Genomic DNA, 15,881 nt, shown 5'->3' with positions numbered 1-15,881 from the left:
GGGTCGCAAACAGTCGGATATGACTGAGCAAATGAACTGAACTGAAAATAAATCAGGAATATGCAAATGGAAAGACACACAAGGAGGATTTCAATGCAGAGCTCCCATGCTCTTTCCCCACAGAGACACAAAGGGCACATCACCCTCCCAGTACGTGTTCACCAACAGTACATGTTCACCAACCAGGAAGGTCACAAGCTTTGGTGTCCAGAATTTTTACTGAGATTTCATACACAGGCAAGAATGAATTGTTGGTGACATAACTCAATCTCCCCAGACAGGCTGGCTCAAAGCCTCAATTCTGCAATGATATGGTTGGTCTTTCTGCTGACCAGCCTCTATCCCAAGTCACCTTGTCTCTTAGCATAAATTCAGGTGTGACCCAAGGGGCTCACAAATAACAAAGAACTTGTATTAGTTGGGATATTCCAAAGACTTAGTGTCTCCCTTTCAGGAATAGGGACAAAGGCCAAATTATTATACAACAGAGTCTTGCATCTGAGTGAAGGGATGTGAATCACCAAAGCGGTGGTGACCAGGCCTCCTGCAGACATGACTCGGCTGCAGCAGGGCAGGAGTGTCACTGTGGGTGTAAGAGCAAGTGTTAGTGAGGATGTGTGTGGTAGAGGCACAGCTTCTCCACGCCCAGACTGCAAAGCTTCCAACTGGCATCAATGGATTTGTCTGTCACCTGTCTGTATGTAGTCCAGGCAGGGGAAGATAGGTACAAGAGGGAAAAAGAGTGTGGGGTGGTGGGAAGAGGAGAGGTGAATTCATTCTCCACACTTCAGCTTAAGGGAACTTTTACTTCATTCATTTCTGGTCATTCTCTCCCATACTGTCCAGCCACAAGGCTCTCTCCCAGACTCCCCAAACCAACTAGGGCAGCTATTTCCAACCTCCCACACTAAGTTAATTTGCTCTTTCCTGACTTCAGTCCAATAGCCTCTACAGCCCCCAGCCAGCTAGCTTCCTCTATGTGATCTTATTGTCTCTTTTGACCTGCACTCCCACCCCACCCTGTGCAGGTCCAACCGAGATGATAAGCTCTCTGAGGGCAGAATCTGTGCCTGTCTTCTTTACTGCTGTTTCCTCATGCCCACACACATTCCCCAGCACAGAGTAGTCACTAAATAAATATTGGTTATATGACTGCAGGAACAAAAATCTCAGGAAACAGGGTCTCAGTTCAGAGAGGAAGGGCTGTTGACCCGTGCCACTCAGCCAACAAGTATTCCTATAGCCTGGCCTGTCTAGACTGGGCCCTCTCTGGAGACCTATTCCTCCTCTGCCCAGTATCACATATATAGAATGAGTCAGACAAAAAAGGCAACTGTCAGAGCAGAAGCCAAGATGGAGGAGAGAGGGGACTGGTAAAACAGTACAGGACAGCGTCCCAAAGCTCTTTTCTTGCTGCCTGGTGCTGAGGTCTCCGTCATCCCAGGGCGGAGCTCCAAAATCTGGCTCCATCCTTATAAAAGAGGGCTCTGGGCCCTGCACCTTAGTAATAAGTAACTACTCTCCCCACACCACCCCCTCCCCGCTTTAGACAAAGGCTCTGACTCCACCTCCTAATGTGACGTCTGGTCTCCGCCTCCTCCGAAGAGATGCTATGGCTCCGCCCCTTCCGGGTAATAGGTAAGCCCCACCCCTAGAGCGTGACGCTACCACTGTGACAAAACGTAAAGGTCTGCTTCCGGGGTGGAGCCAGGGAGGGTGGGCGTTTAGGCTGCGCCGACCCCTCAGCCCCCCTGCAGGTGACCCTATCCCCCGAAAATCCTCACCCGGGGCCCCAAATATCCCGGCCCTATGACCTCCAAGCCCTATCCACCTAAATGCCCCATGCCCCCGAGGTGACCGACCTCCCAATCCCTTAATGTCTAGTGCTTCCCAGATCTTCAACCCAGTCCCGAGTCTTCCCAGGGCACCTGTCTCATATTACCCGAGAACAAGTCAGTCTTGTCCACAGAATGACAGAAGGGGACCTGGGGTTGGGGAATTCTTGATCCAATCATGCCGCTCCCCAGGAGACGTTCGGAACCCAGGACATGTCGGGATTGAGGAGATACGAGGTGGCGCTGGAGGCGGAGGAGGAGTGAGTGGAGGCGGGGTTCTGCGGAGGAGGAACCTTAGCCGCTCCGGGGTGGGGGGGTGGGGAGGGCGCGTGTTCTTTGGGGGCGGGAGAAGCGGGAGGGGTGGGGCCTCTTAGGGGCGTGGTCTGTCGAGAACCGCCTCTAGGGGGCGGGGTGGAGCCTTCCAAGAGAGGGGCCAGGCGTCCAAGGGGCGGAGTCTATGGGGTCAGCCCCGCTCCGCCCCGCCCGGCTCTGCCTTCTCTTTCCAGGATCTACTGGGGCTGCTTCTACTTTTTCCCCTGGCTGCGCATGTGGCGAAGGGAGCGGAGGTGAGGGGGCTGCGATACCGCGGACCCGCCCGGGGAATGGGCGAAGCTCAGTCCGGGAGAACCGATCGGGGGGAAGCTGGGAGCTCCCGCCCCGTCTCATGCCAGTGTCGGGTCGCCCCACAGCTCGGCGCACCCTCGGGAGCAGAAGCTGGAGCCTCTGCGGGGCCTGATGAGCTGTCTGTCAAGCGGCCTGGGCACTGCTCCCCAGCGCTCCGGCCGCAGCCTCCCCCGCCGCACCCCTGCAGCCACTGCTCAGCCAGCCGGTGCATTAAAGATTTAAAGCAGAGCCACCGTGCTGCCCTCCTGACTCTAACGCCGCTGCCGCCATTCGGGCTGGGAGCCGCTGTCCACGCCGGCTGTTTCCTTACTGACAGGGCCTTTCTCCTGATGGAGTGCTACTCCGTGTACAGGCTCCCATTATTCCTAACGGTCCCTCATCAGAATGAACATCCCCTTACTATCAATGACTGCCTTCCACCACCTAACCCCTCACCCCGCCACACACACACTCATCACTCTGAGTGCCCTGTATGGAGGGAACTGAATAATCCTGACCTGGTCCTCCTCCCAACCAGATCCCCGCATCCCTAAATTCTCACAACCCCAGCTCTCTGCTGCCACCTTCCTCCTAGACAGAACTTTGCCAAGTGTCTGAAGAATCTTCTCCTGGGAGAGGATCTAAAATATTTTTCAAGTCCATAGTTGTAGGAAGTATGCTGTGAGAGGAGGGAAAGATTTACAGAAGCTGTGCTGTCAGCCTGCCATAGGGGAATGACTTAGAACTGTTGAAGATCTTTCCTACAGTTAACACCCCAGCTACTGGCTCCTACAGTCTGATCCCAAGTTTAAAGATAATGGACATCAAGGAATTCTCTGATGGTCCAGTGGTTAAGATTGTGTGCTCCCACCACAGGGAGCACAGGTTCCGTCCCAGGTTGGGAAACGAAGATCCTGCATGCCAGTGTGGCACGGCCAATAAATAAATAAATGAAGTACAAAGATTCTTGGCATCAGTCCCCCACGTTACGTCCTTAGGAGAACCTAGTGGCCCCTGCTCCCTACCTTCCTTGTCTGTCTTGTCATCTAGTTGGCCTGAAATCCACTAGTTCCTAAAGTGATGAAGAGTCAGGGACTCCTAGGGCACCTACTTTCAATTAGGGACTCCCCCCAGCACCAGGGAGGGCACCAAGAATTAAGGTAAAGAGAGAGCTCAGTTTGTGAGTGGGGGCAGAGCTGGCTTTCAACCTGGGGCCGCCCCTGCCATAGCAGGCTATAGCTGGCCCTGTCTTTGGAGAAGCTAGAGGGGAGAGATGGGTACATATCTGGAAGACTTGGTTTCTTCCTTCCAAGCCCTCTGGACTGACTGGCCTGGGAAAAACTACACAGTGTGTGACAGCCAGCCAGCTGATAAAGATTTGTGACAAGATGATGGTGCCTTAGTGGCTGCACCCAAGCTCTGGGGCACAAGTTCAGACTGGAGGGTGGGTGAGAGACTCTAAGGCCTCTGGTATTAGAAATTCCAAGATGAGTGACCTCTGGGTTGTGGCCACCCTCAAGAATGGACACAGGCTCTTGAGGCATTTCCTCACAATGTCTGCATCAAGAACCCTGACCAAAGTGGAGTACCCTGTCCAACCCTGGACCTAAACCTCAGAATCCTCAGGATACTCAGACTTCCTGAATATCCACAAAACAGACTCTAGGGAAGGACCTCTGAGCCTTAACCTGGACAGGAGCACGAGGAGAAGCTCGAGTTGTTCGGCCTGGTAGGGAATTAGTCCCTATTCTGGGAGCTGATGGTCCCTTCTGATTGGTGCAGCAGGAAGATGCCCAGGGAAGTGTGAGTCCCTGTCCCAGGAGTAGGTCTGCCCCATAGAGGGTAGGTAGCTGGTCACAGAGCACAAGGCTGCAGACCGCATCCCTGAAACAAGCAGATAAGGGCTGGATTATTGGGTTACGACTCGGTTTACGTTTCACATAGAGAGCAGGACAGGAGGGTTGAAATTTCCAGACCAAGAGTGGAAAATTCTTCAAGGTGCCGAGGGCACTAAACTTAGCAGCTTGCCCCCACCCTTTGCTGGTCCCAGCTTCCTGGAAAGGACAGGAGGAGGAAGAGGAGGCATAGTTTTGCATTGGGATGGAGGGATTAAGAGGAAGAGGAGGTAAAGGCTGGGCTGGATACAGGATTAAAAGAGAAGGGACAGGAAGGAGATGGGAACTTGGGGTTTTAGCAAGAGTATGGGATGCAAAGGGTGTAAGGGTTGGTTGTGGGGGTGGGGGGTAGTTCTTCCAGGCCAACAATAGAGAGAAACAGGGATTTGAATAGAATAAAGGAGAGATAATTGAGCTCTGGAATCTGATGTCTCAAAAAGTCAAGGACTGGAAGCCCCAGGCCCCTGCTGGTAGGAGGCTGGCATCTCTGGAACAGGACTTGGCAAAAACAGGAAGGTAAGGTTTCTTGGGTCTTTTACCTGTTTGACAGCAGCAACCTGGCACCCAAGAACTTTGATCTTCCCTCATGTGCGCTCTTATCTACCTCATCCTTCCTCTGTCTCATCTTCCTGGGAAAAGCAACCCCCACCTCAGTTATCCCCAAGGCACCACATTACCACCCAAAAGGGACTTCTCCCAGCTTCTCACTCTGAATATGACTGGCCCAGGTGAGATGACTCCTCAGCCAAAAGGTCTGCTTTCGGGACCCATTCCCATCAATGTCGGCTGATAAGACAAGCAGGCTAGGACAGGAAACAGGGAGGGGAAAATGAAAGCAAGCTGGTGCCAGCCTGCCCTGTGCTCCCACCCTACCCACAGTGCCCCCATCAGAATTTGGGTATGCTAGTATGATTGTGTGGTGGGATGATTGTGAAAACACAACTGTGTGGGAGTGGGACTTTGAGTATAACTGAGGCTATATGATTCTGTCCGGGGTTGTCTGACCATGTGAGGTTGATCCAGTGACTGAGGTGTGACTGTGAATGTGTAACTACAGGTATGAGTGTGCATGTCCTCACTGGATGCCACTATGGATCCTCTGCCCCCCTTACTGTACCATCAGCCCCCACGTGCATAACCCATCTCCCCAGCTTCTCTGCCCAGGACTTAGAAGCCCATGGGAAACGGCAGTCCTAAAAAAGGAGGGGTTTGTGGCACAGGGGCCTATGGTAATTAGAGCCTAGGAATGTCACAAGATGAGCAATACATCTTCACCTGCGGCTGACTCACCTGGTGCCCCAGATATAAAAGGCACCCAGATAACAGGTAGGAAAGGAGGAGAGAGAAGGAAGCATCCAGGCTGAGCATCATGAAGGGACCCTCGCCCACCGGCGGCCTCCTACTGTTCCTGTTGTTCCTGAGCCCAGACCCTGGAGGAGGTGAGTGAGTGGAGGTCTAGAAGGCCCGGATTTGGGTGATTGGGATGGAGGGGAAGGGCCCAGGAAGCCCAGCCTCCAGCCTTCTGATGGAGTTTGGGGTCAGAAGCCCTCTGAACACTCGGTCCTGTTCCCCTAGCATTGCCACTGCCAATCAGCCCTGCATGCTGTACTCAGCTCTACCGACAGCCACTCCCAAACAAGCTACTGAGGAGGGTCATCCGAGTGGAACTACAGGAAGCGGACGGGGACTGTCACCTCCAGGCCTTCGTGTGAGCTTTGACTCTGCCCCTGATTTGTCCCTGACTCTGACCTCAGTCCCAACTCTGGATGCTGATCTCAGCCCCATCCCGATTGCTATTTCTGATGCCAACTCAGGTTTTCATCTGGCCTTTGCCTCTGACTCCTGGATCTCACCCTCGTCCCCCCAGTTATGACCGTGGCTTTGAACCTTTCCTTTTCCAGGCTTTACCTGTCTCAACGCAAGGTCTGCATCCACCCCCAGAACCGCAGCCTGATTCGGTGGTTTGAGCGCCAAGGGAAGAGGCTCCAGGGAACTCAGCCCAACCAGAGTTTGGAGCTCATAGGGAAAATGGGCTGGGACCCCCAGTAGCCAAAGTAATAAAGCAGCGATGCACAATATTCTCTGACTGTGGTCTCCAAGTTTGATGCAGTCTCCTGTGAGTCCTGAATCTGGAGCTGTGAGACATGTCAACAGACAGAACCTCCTCATTCTCTTTATTCACACCCTCACAACTCCCGCCAGGGGCAAAGCCAAGAGCATAAGACCCACACACACTCACCAGGTACCTATATACATACATGCAGAGAACACATGTCCCCTGCCTCACATACACTTGGAGACACACAGACATACACATCTACACACATTCTTCAGGTAGACCTCCAGCTCTGGGATGAAGTCAGAGGTCCAGGCACCTTTCAACTGGCAAGTTGGGAACACAGAGTCTCATAGAAATGGGTCCAAACAGAACTTCCAGCTGAGAACCCGCCTCCATGGGGATCTGCTGTCCTGCCTGGGTTCCATCTGTCCATCCATCCACACCAGCATTATAGGTGGAATCAGCTGAAGGCCTCCAAGGTCCTCTACAGGTTTGGGACTCCTACAACAAAGAGGAAAATCAAGGGAGATGGTAGGACTAGATCGTGTCCCAGATACCCTGAGAATGAGGGAGGGGACCCAGTTATGAGCCCAACACTCCAAGAATGAATAGGGCAGCCACTTTTGGGTAAGCCCCAACACCCTGGGGATGAGGGAGTGGATCCAGCTCTGGGCCCAGGCATATCAAGAATAGGGGAGGGGATCCAGATACCCCAAGAATAAAGATGGACATCCAGCTCTGAGCATAATACCCTGAAAATGAAGGAGTCCCATCTAGGAGCCCCAGCATCCTGCAAGAGACAGAAGAGACCCAACTCTAAGCCCAGGGACTCAAGAATGAAAGGCCCATCTGAGTCCGGAAGTCATAAGAATGAGGAGACCCACCTTTGATTCCCAAAACCCTTATGAGGATTAAAGCATGTGGCTCTTAATCCATACAGTCAAAATGAGATCACACATCTCCCAAGTCCAAACCTCCCAGATGTCACACTCACCTGGAAGCTTGTCCACTGAAATCATTGGGGCCAAGAGCCCAGATTTTTGGGGTCCATCCTTCTCATCTGGTCTCAACCTTAGCCTAGAGCACAAAAAAGAAGTTGTCTCCCTAACAATGTGGGGCATCTCTGACTCTTCCAAAAAGGTTTTATTAGTAAAGGGTCAAGAGAGGAAAGAGTAGAATCATGAAGTTGGGAGTGGAACAGGGAGGAGGAATGGTTCCAGAATCAGATATGCTGGGACTGGGGTCATGAGGGGCAGAAATGGGTGCAGGCTGTGGGTATCAGAGCATCTGTGTGGGATCAGAGGCTAAGGGGCCAGTCACTCACCAGAGCCCCAGTGCCAGGGCCCCAGCCACCAGTCCCAGGAAAGAGAAGATTCCCAAAGATGCCAGCACGGCCACCTGTTCCAGGGGGTCTCTGTGGTCTGAGGCAGAGGGTCACGTGTCAGCTGCAAGAGCAAGCCTGCCTGACCAAACTCAGTGTCCCCTTTTCCCTGGGGCTTTGTCATTCTCTCCCACCTTTGCCCATCTGCTCAAGCTCACCAAGTGGCCGCGGGTCAGGTAGAAGGGACGGTCCTGGGGGAGCGGGACTGTCCGCCTGAGGTTCTTCCTCTGTCTGTGTGTGCTGCTGGTCCCCAACTGGTATCTCCTTCGGTAGGGGCTCTGGGGGGAGATGAGACCTGAGAACTGCCCACGAGGAGTGGGGGCAGAGGCCAGGGCCTGCCAGGCGCCAGGAGAGGCCAGGGCCAGGGTTGGGCCCTGCGGCGCCTAGGAGGCAGAGCTTGAAGGGGCAGAGCCAGCTTTCCGTAAGTAAGTAGGGGTAAAGGCTAAGAGACAGGGTTAAAGCTAGGGCGGGGCTTAAGCTAGGGCGGGGCTGCAGGCTACAGCTGAAGCCTGGGGCCGCAATTGCCAGATAGTCCCTGCAGATACTAGTTGGCTTGGCCTCTGCCCTTTCCTCAGGCTCTGTGTCTCACCGGTGCTTGGAGTCCCCCAGGCCTCAGGGCTCCAGGAGCTCCAGGTGCCAGCGTCCAGAAAATCCCGGGCGCTGACCCGCACGACATGGGGCAGCCCAGCCACGGCGTCGGTGATCACCTCCTCCAATCCAGCTGGCTCCACCTGGGAGTGCAGATAGTTGCCTGGCAGGTTATCCAGTTATAAGCACTCAGCCTTCCTGCCCTCCCACCCCCCTCCAGCCTCACTCTGCAAAAAGCACCCTTTCCTCCCAGTCCCGTCCCTGTCAGTCTGATGCAGCCTTCTGAGCCTCATTACAGGGTGGCTGGTGGTGTCAGGTCTACACCTAGCGTTCACAAGACAGAAGTGCATGGTGGTTCTGTAGATAGGCTGTGATTTCAGGCTGACTGCCTGGGTTCAGATCTTTGCTATACCACTTACTGAGTGAACGTGGGCCTCTCCCTGTGCCTCAGTTTCTCCACTTGTAAAATAGAGGTGAATACACCTAAAGGAGATAGTACATGTATACACCTAAAGGAGATAGTACACCTAAGAAAGAAAGAAAGAAAGTGAAGTCGCACAGTCGTGTCCAACTCTTTGCGACCCCATGGACTGTAGCCTACCAGGCTCCTCCCTCCATGGGATTTCTCCAGGCAAGAGTACTGGAGTGGATTGCCATTTCCTTCTCCAGGGGATCTTCCCAACTCAGGGATAGAACCAGGGTCTCCACATTCCAGGCAGACGCTTTAACCTCTGAGCCACCAGGGAAGCCCACTAAAGGAGACAGTATATGTGAAGCTCGGTGCTTGGCAGACAGTGTTCAGTAAATATTGGTTATTATCTGAGGCAGCAGCTCCCCAGGCCTGATGCTAGCCAATCTCTGCCACCTCCAGAGGTGGGAATTCACCTTTATTCACACATGAGTATATCAGTGTCTGTGCCTCTGGGTGAAAGGCCCTCCCTTTCCTAGAAAAGTTATTTTTAAAAAGTCACTGCTATCTACCCACAGATGGGCTGACAACAGTTACAGCCCTGGAGGGCGTTGGGCGGAGGCGCAGTCCCTGTCACAAGGCCTGGCCTAGGGAGAGTGCTCTGTAGGTGGGGAGCCCACGGGGCATCAGTGACCTGCCAGATCTGGTCATGCAGAACACCAGCAACAGGAAACCAGAGACAGGACCCACAGCCCCAGACCAGGGCGCACGCCAAGGCCTCACCGTAGACCAGGCTGGGTGCTGTGCTGGACGGTACTGCAGCCGGAACTTGAGCAGGAAGTGGGGCTGGCGGGGCCAGGAGGCAGGGTACATCCAGCTAGCATGCAGGCGGCGAGGATGGCCAGGCACGGACTCTACCCGCAGCCCCTGGGGCGGGTCAGGGCGCACTGCGGGCAGGTGAAAGGGGAGGGGGGACACAAAGTCAGGGTACAAGAGAAGTACTCATCCTTCCCCCATCACCCCGCAAGGGAAGGCGGGTGTGTGCCTAAAAGTCCCAGAGGGGAGGCACTGCGGAGGAACTTGGGGAAATCTCCGGCTTGATCATTCCTTAGGCTCAGGATCTATCTGTCATTCCTGTTATCTGAGGATGGATTTTTGAAATGTTTGTTGAGTGAGTTAAAGAGTGAGCTGTTTTCCCTCCAAGGAAGATGAGTTGGCCCAAATTCCAGCCAGAGCCTTCGTGATCCCCTCCCACACACAGATCAAGAGGAAGCCAGCAAGGGCTTTCCACTGAGCAGGGAGGATGTGAGATGGAGCTGCCTTCAGCACTGGGCCTGGAAGCAGAGAGGCAGCACTGGGGTTGGGCAGCCAGGAAGGACTTGTAAGGGAAGGGGGTGGTGGCAGTAGCCTCCTGAAGCTGATGGAACCCAGCCTCCTAGGGTTCTGATCTCTGGATTCTTCTGAAGTCTCCCTGGGGGCCATCTGTGTGCTGAAATGGACCTGTGTTGGGAGGGAACTGTGTGGGAGCCCAGCGGGAGGAGGGTTATGAATTATGGGGGTATCTATACTCTGAGGTCCAATCTGGCGTCTCCATGGTAGGGATCTGGGGAGACCTCTAGGACTGGGTACTCACAGATGCTCTGCAAGCTCACATCCAGCAGGCGGGTGCTGGCCCCCAGGGGGTTCACTTCAGTCACATTGATCCGATACTGGCTCCAGAACTCTGCCCCGTGGACTACACAGCGGGCCGCCCCAGGGGGCTCCTGTGAGCATGGCCAGGGCCCTGTGGATGAACTCATCCTAGGAGGAAGGATGTGGTCTTGAACTCTGGAAATGCTCGCTGCGGGATCCAGCTGGAGCCCCCAGCGTCCCCCTCACATCCTACCTTTGGCCATCAGCTCCCGGCACAGTCTTCTTCCTGACAGGGGAGAGGTCATCCGAGGTCAGGAAGAAAAGGAGGGTCCTCCCTCTCTCTCAGGCCTCCTTCAGTACCTCCCTACCTACTCCCACACCCACGTTTTGCTATACACCCAAACATATAGGCATACACAGCCAATGCTGCACACACCTGTAGGAGGTGAGGTAGCGGGTGGGTAAACCGCTAGCCTGGCCGGGACTCCAGGTGCAGGAGAAGTTCTCGTAGTCGGCAGCTCGGCAGGAAACAACGGGGCGGGCCGGAGGGTCTAGAGGCAGAGGGTGCAGCTGGAGAATGAGAAGTTCCCAGGCCCTCCCCATCCCAGAGGTCTTCCTCCGGGCCCGAAGCCCCTTCAGAGCTCCACTCCTCATCACCCCCCCACAACACTCCTCCCCAACTCACAGCCTAGCCGCAGGGTCACCATGCCCCCAAGTGCACCGTCCAGGGTCCGGCAGATATAGGTGCCCTCGTCAGTGCTTTCTGCCCGGGCCAGGACCAGCTCGGGCCCTAGCCCAGAATCAGGTCCCTGGAGCAGCCTTGTCTCCCCGTCCCGAAACCAGGACACCGGGGCCCTGAGAGTGAGATGAGATGATGATAGACGGAAGGAAGTGTCAAAGGACGAGTCAGACCACACCATAGCTCTCCCCTGGCTTCTTGGTGTGCTTATGGTAAAATTCAAATTCTGTTTGCTGGCTTACAAAGCCCCTGATGATCTAGCCCTCAGCTTACTTTTCTTCTTCATCACCTCCCTCTCTCCCCTCCCACCACTGCACTTCAGTTAGGTTATGCTTCTTTCAGTTCAAGACTGTGGAGCTCAGGAATTCCCTAGTGGTCTAGCGGTTAGGACTCTGTGCTTCCACTGCTGAGGGCCCAGGTTCGATCCCTGGTTGGGAAACTAAAATTCTGCAAACCAGAGCATGGCCAAAAATAAGTAAATTTTAAAAGTTTACAAATCTGATTTTTTTAAAAAGTATGGAATTCACTCCCACTTCAGGGTTTTGCACTAGCTGTTCTCTCTGTCAGGAATGCTTGCTTATACCATAACCTTCAGAAATCAGCTTCAAAAAAAAAAAAAAAAAAAAAAAAGAAATCAGCTTCAATATCACCTCTTCATGGACTCCCCTAATGGTCCAGTGTCTAAGACTCCACATTCCAATGCAGGGGGCCCAGGGGGCCCCAGGTTTGATCCCTCATCAGGGAATTAGACCCCACATGCCACAACTAAGACCCAGTGCAACCAAATAAAATATATATATATCACCTCCTCAGAGGGGCCTTCCCTGATGACCAATAAAAAGTGATCACTCAGCTCTCCTCTTCCACATCACTCCCTTTTGATTTTCTGCCCTGCAGGAATTACTAGCTGGCATCTTGCCTGGCTTGTACACTGCTGTATCCCAGGTCTAGCTAGAATAGACCAGGCAATTAGCAGGTACTCAGTACATGTAGGTTGAAGGTTCGGTTGAATAAGGATGGTTTGAGGGTTAAGACAGAGAGGTGAAGGTTACAGATACAAGGGGCAAGGATGGGAGGGTCTGAGGACTGGGAAAGGTCAAGAAAGCGCTGTGAGAGGGTTCCATCAGCCCAACAGGCCGGTGGAGCACTTACCCAGAAGTCACTCCAGGGCAACACAGCGTCAGGGCCCTGCCAGGCTGCCCATACTGGACCCCTGCGGAAGGCACTTCTGAGCAGAGGCTCTTCCTTTCCCTCTCTCCCATCCTACCCCACACTTTGTGAGAGTGACAGAATAAGGGGGGGACTTTTAAGACCCGAGTGGGGTCATAGGGTCAAAGCATCATGTTATAATCTGGAGACAGAGCTCAAAGGACAGGGTGGAGAGGGACTGTTGCCAGGTTGGATGTCAGCGGTTGGGAGGGTCACGGGACAGGCCTGAGAAGGGGCCACAGTGCTGGTGGCATCACAAATCAGAGCTGGGGGTCATAGAGCAGGGTTCTTCTCACCTGGGGGGCCCCAGGCCTGGGGGCAGGGAGAGGAGGCAGACACCAGGGCTGCAGCCACGGCCACCAGGACCCTGCTCAGCCCTGAGCAGCTGCTGCTCATCTGCGAGGAGAAAGGCAAGGTCAGCGATACCCCATGCCCAAGACGGGAGGCTAAAGCCTGCCTCCTCCACTTCCAAACTGGGGCTTTCTAGGAGGAAGAGGTTCCATGTGGGGTAAGGCTATCAGACATCATTGGAGGCTCTGATGTAAGGTCCCCTTTCCACCATACACCTAGTGCTGTGTGTGAGTACACACACACACACACACACACACACCATCACACACCATCACACCCTCCTTCTCAGTCATGGGCTTAGGGCCCAGAACAAAAGCCGGAGGCAAGAGTCTGCCAGCACCGCCCCCCCCCACCCCCGCACCACCCTTGGCGCCCACCCCTGGCACCAAGCGCTGGCTCAGGCTCCATCACTCCCATTAACTCCTCCAATCCAGCTGTTGGGAATTTCGTGTCCATCCCCACCTGGCCCAAGGACAGTCGCTGCCTCTGGCTGACCTGTGGCCGCCCTTGTCACCCTGGGGCGGGGACTGATAAGGGTGGGTCTGAGCCCACCCCGCTCCCCTCCCAGGAGGCCAAGCCCTGCACTGGCTGCCAAGCCTGGCCCCTTGCTCTGGCTATTTGGGCCGCTCCTCTGAGCCTGACTCTGGAATCTTGTTGGTCTCGAGCCTGGGAGGCTGGACAGGGCTAGGGTGCAGGCTGAGGCTGCAGAGTTAAGCAGATCCAGATGCCCGGGCTGCTGCCAGAGGCTGGGGCGGGCGAGGAGCCAGCAGATGGAGACAGGGTGGCGGGAGGGGAGAGGAGGCTGAGAGGAGCTAGGAGCCTGGGGGAACAGGAGGCTGGGGTGGGGGCCATGGGACCAGAGATGCCCAGAGATCAGGACTGGGAGGCGGTGGGGGCTGGGCTAGGGCAGCAGGATCTCACAAAGGCTGAAAACATAACCAACTGTATATGAGTGAGGGATTGGGGTGCTACAAGAGAGGGATTCAGGCTGGGAGAAAAGAGGAGGAGGAAGGCAGTGGGGAGGTGGGAACTGGGGCAGGAGAAGGGGCAGATGGGGAAAGGGCCCCAGGCAAGGGCTCTAGAAGAGGGAGAGCCCAAATCCCCCCCACCCACAGAACTGAGCAGGGACCTCTAAGTGTCTGTGTGTCTGTCCAAGGGTGTCCAGTGGCTCACCCCAGCCCCCCGGCCACATTTACCCTGGTCAGCCCTGCCCTACCTCGGTGATCCCAGTGGCTGACTGTCCATGGCCTCCAGGACTTCCTCCCACCAGCTACAGTACCGTCTCAGCTCCACTCAGTTCTGCGACCCCAGAATCGTCCCCTCCTTCCTCTTCCCTGCCCCCGCCCCTCTGCGCCCCCGCAGCTCCGCCGGCCCCTAGCCAGGCCCCCTCCCCCTCCTCCCGCCTCCCCTCCCACCCCCTCACCCAAGGCCCTGGGAAGGGAAGAGGCCTCCCCCAAGTCTGGAAAGGAAGCCACAGGCACAGTCAGGCACAGTCAGAGAACGGAGGGCTGCTCTGTCCCAGTCAGTGAGAGGTTCCCTGTGTTCTCACGGCCACATTCACAGGGGGATTCCCTAGGCACCATCAACAAAGACACTCCCCTGAACACACGTGGACACAGTCAAACGAAAAAGCAGACACACACTTGTGCTCCCACTCTTTTCATATTAGCTTCCCAGCAACTATTTCCTTAGGGTACAGCTGGCTGTGTTTTAAGGGGAAGAGAGGCCCCATTTTGAGGGATACAAAGAAAAGCCAAAGAGTCCAGCTTCCTCCTCCCCTGGACGTTCCAGCCATTTCTCACCTCCCTCCACCTCCCTCCTCTCCTCTTCAGGCCCCAGCACCAGGAAATGCCTTTGGTCCCTGGTGCCAGACTCACAAGACCCACACTTACCCTCAGACACACACTCTCAGATACAGCCACTCACAGTTACACCGCTACACTGAGACATGTACACTTGCACATTCCCAGACACGCACAAAGACACAGACATCGAAGTCTGCCTTGCACATCTCACACACACACTTAGCACTCCGCCCCTGGGATGGGGGTCACAGCACTCCCTGTGAGCAATTCCTCATCAGGGTTTAAGCCTCTTCTTCCAAGGGGCTCTTAGCAGAGATCCCTGGGGAGTCCAAACTGTGAAGAGAAACAGTGTGAGCTCTGGCAAGAAAGTAATAGGGAGAGAAAAAGACATAGAAAACGGAGTCAGGCAGGGAAACAAAAAATAGGATCAAGGGGCCAGTGACAAAGGAGCACGAAAAGAAGGGAAAGCCAGGTGTGTTGGGATGGGTCCGTCCACGCAGGCCACTGAGTCGAAAGGTCAGTGTCATCAGCTACCTACAGAAGTGGGTCCCCAAGATGCAAACCCAGCTCCACCCCTCCCCAGTCTAACAGTCAGGACACAGGACACACGTGGAGTGCAAGTTCCATCCTTACTCGGCCACGGCTGAAGTCACACCTGAGCACACACAAACCCAGCCAGGCACTCTCACGCTGGCAGACACGACCTCAGATCCCGCAGAGACCTTCCCCAAACCACAGTCGCCCCGGTGTGCTCACGGGCCGTCTCACCCGCACAATCGCTTGACCCAGCCTCTGCCACCACACTGCACAGACACACGCACACGGGATCGCACACCCGCACGGCCACATGCAGCCTCGGCCACAAGCGCAGCGACACCCGCAGGCATGCTGGCTGACATCTGCACCAAGCGACTCTGTTGTGAAGTCTCGCACACTGACATCGTCACACACAGCCTTGGCAGTCTCACACGCGCGCGCGCGCACACACACACACGCGCAAACACACACACGCACGCACACTGACAGTCCGTCAGTCGCTCAATCCCACACCCCCCTGCCCCGCCCTCTCCTGGCAAGGCTCCCGCCAGTTCACCCGCGGGCCCCGTCAGGCCTCACCTTCCGCGGCCGCCGCCGCCAGCGCCCTCCGCCCTCGCCCTCGCCCTCTGCCCCGGCCTCGACTCCCTCCCGCCCTGGGGCCCCCGCCGTGGGGGCGGCTCCGCCCAGGCGCCAATGGAAGGAGCAGGGTGAAATAGGGGGGGTCTCGGCCCATTGGAGCCTCCAACTGCCAATCACCTCCACCCCCACCTCGGCCGGACACTTCCTGTCCCGTCCGGGACTGAGGAGGCTGCCGCCGGGGGACAGAGCGTGGAGCTGG

General features: G+C 55.5%; 3 protein-coding genes and 1 long non-coding RNA gene across 6 annotated transcripts in view; 2 read left to right on the top strand and 2 right to left on the bottom strand.

The window, feature by feature from the left end:
* The window catches only part of LOC136176597 (uncharacterized), a 165,973-nt gene extending 163,930 nt beyond the window's left edge, over positions 1 to 2,043 (bottom strand). The window contains exon 1 of the long non-coding RNA XR_010664602.1: positions 1,943 to 2,043. This is a non-coding gene — a long non-coding RNA (uncharacterized lncRNA). The remainder of the gene's footprint in view (positions 1 to 1,942) is intronic.
* Positions 1,712 to 4,587, top strand: LOC136176595 (uncharacterized). Its single transcript, XM_065947016.1, has 4 exons — positions 1,712 to 1,757; positions 2,028 to 2,095; positions 2,342 to 2,401; positions 2,525 to 4,587. The coding sequence occupies exons 2-4, from the start codon at positions 2,049 to 2,051 to the stop codon at positions 2,679 to 2,681; spliced, it is 264 nt and encodes an 87-aa protein (XP_065803088.1). The 5' UTR covers positions 1,712 to 1,757; positions 2,028 to 2,048; the 3' UTR covers positions 2,682 to 4,587.
* Positions 4,588 to 4,676: 89 nt separating this feature from the next.
* Positions 4,677 to 6,394, top strand: CCL27 (C-C motif chemokine ligand 27). Its single transcript, XM_065947015.1, has 3 exons — positions 4,677 to 5,772; positions 5,909 to 6,041; positions 6,235 to 6,394. Exons 1-3 carry the CDS (start codon positions 5,703 to 5,705, stop codon positions 6,380 to 6,382), a joined length of 351 nt encoding a protein of 116 aa, XP_065803087.1. The 5' UTR covers positions 4,677 to 5,702; the 3' UTR covers positions 6,383 to 6,394.
* An 88-nt stretch (positions 6,395 to 6,482) lies between these two features.
* On the bottom strand, positions 6,483 to 15,747 carry IL11RA (interleukin 11 receptor subunit alpha). 3 transcript variants are annotated; one of them, XM_065947014.1, is made up of 14 exons: positions 15,623 to 15,747; positions 12,647 to 12,746; positions 12,294 to 12,354; positions 11,088 to 11,257; positions 10,839 to 10,953; positions 10,656 to 10,688; positions 10,404 to 10,570; positions 9,554 to 9,717; positions 8,363 to 8,504; positions 7,932 to 8,051; positions 7,717 to 7,813; positions 7,387 to 7,469; positions 7,144 to 7,182; positions 6,483 to 6,893 (listed from the first exon to the last, which is right to left on the bottom strand). In XM_065947014.1, the coding sequence occupies exons 2-13, from the start codon at positions 12,744 to 12,746 to the stop codon at positions 7,166 to 7,168; spliced, it is 1,269 nt and encodes a 422-aa protein (XP_065803086.1). In that variant the 5' UTR covers positions 15,623 to 15,747; the 3' UTR covers positions 6,483 to 6,893; positions 7,144 to 7,165. The 3 variants fall into 3 exon arrangements, with proteins under 3 accessions (XP_065803086.1, XP_065803084.1, XP_065803085.1); XM_065947012.1 differs by lacking the exon at positions 7,144 to 7,182; XM_065947013.1 differs by lacking the exons at positions 7,144 to 7,182; positions 15,623 to 15,747 and adding an exon at positions 13,918 to 14,020.
* Between the last annotated feature and the right edge of the window lie 134 nt (positions 15,748 to 15,881).

The sequence above is a fragment of the Muntiacus reevesi genome, chromosome 10 (assembly GCF_963930625.1).
Source record: "Muntiacus reevesi chromosome 10, mMunRee1.1, whole genome shotgun sequence".
Taxonomy (NCBI): domain Eukaryota; kingdom Metazoa; phylum Chordata; class Mammalia; order Artiodactyla; family Cervidae; genus Muntiacus; species Muntiacus reevesi.
Note: the sequence above shows the minus strand (reverse complement) of the source record. Positions and strands in the feature narration are given on the sequence as shown.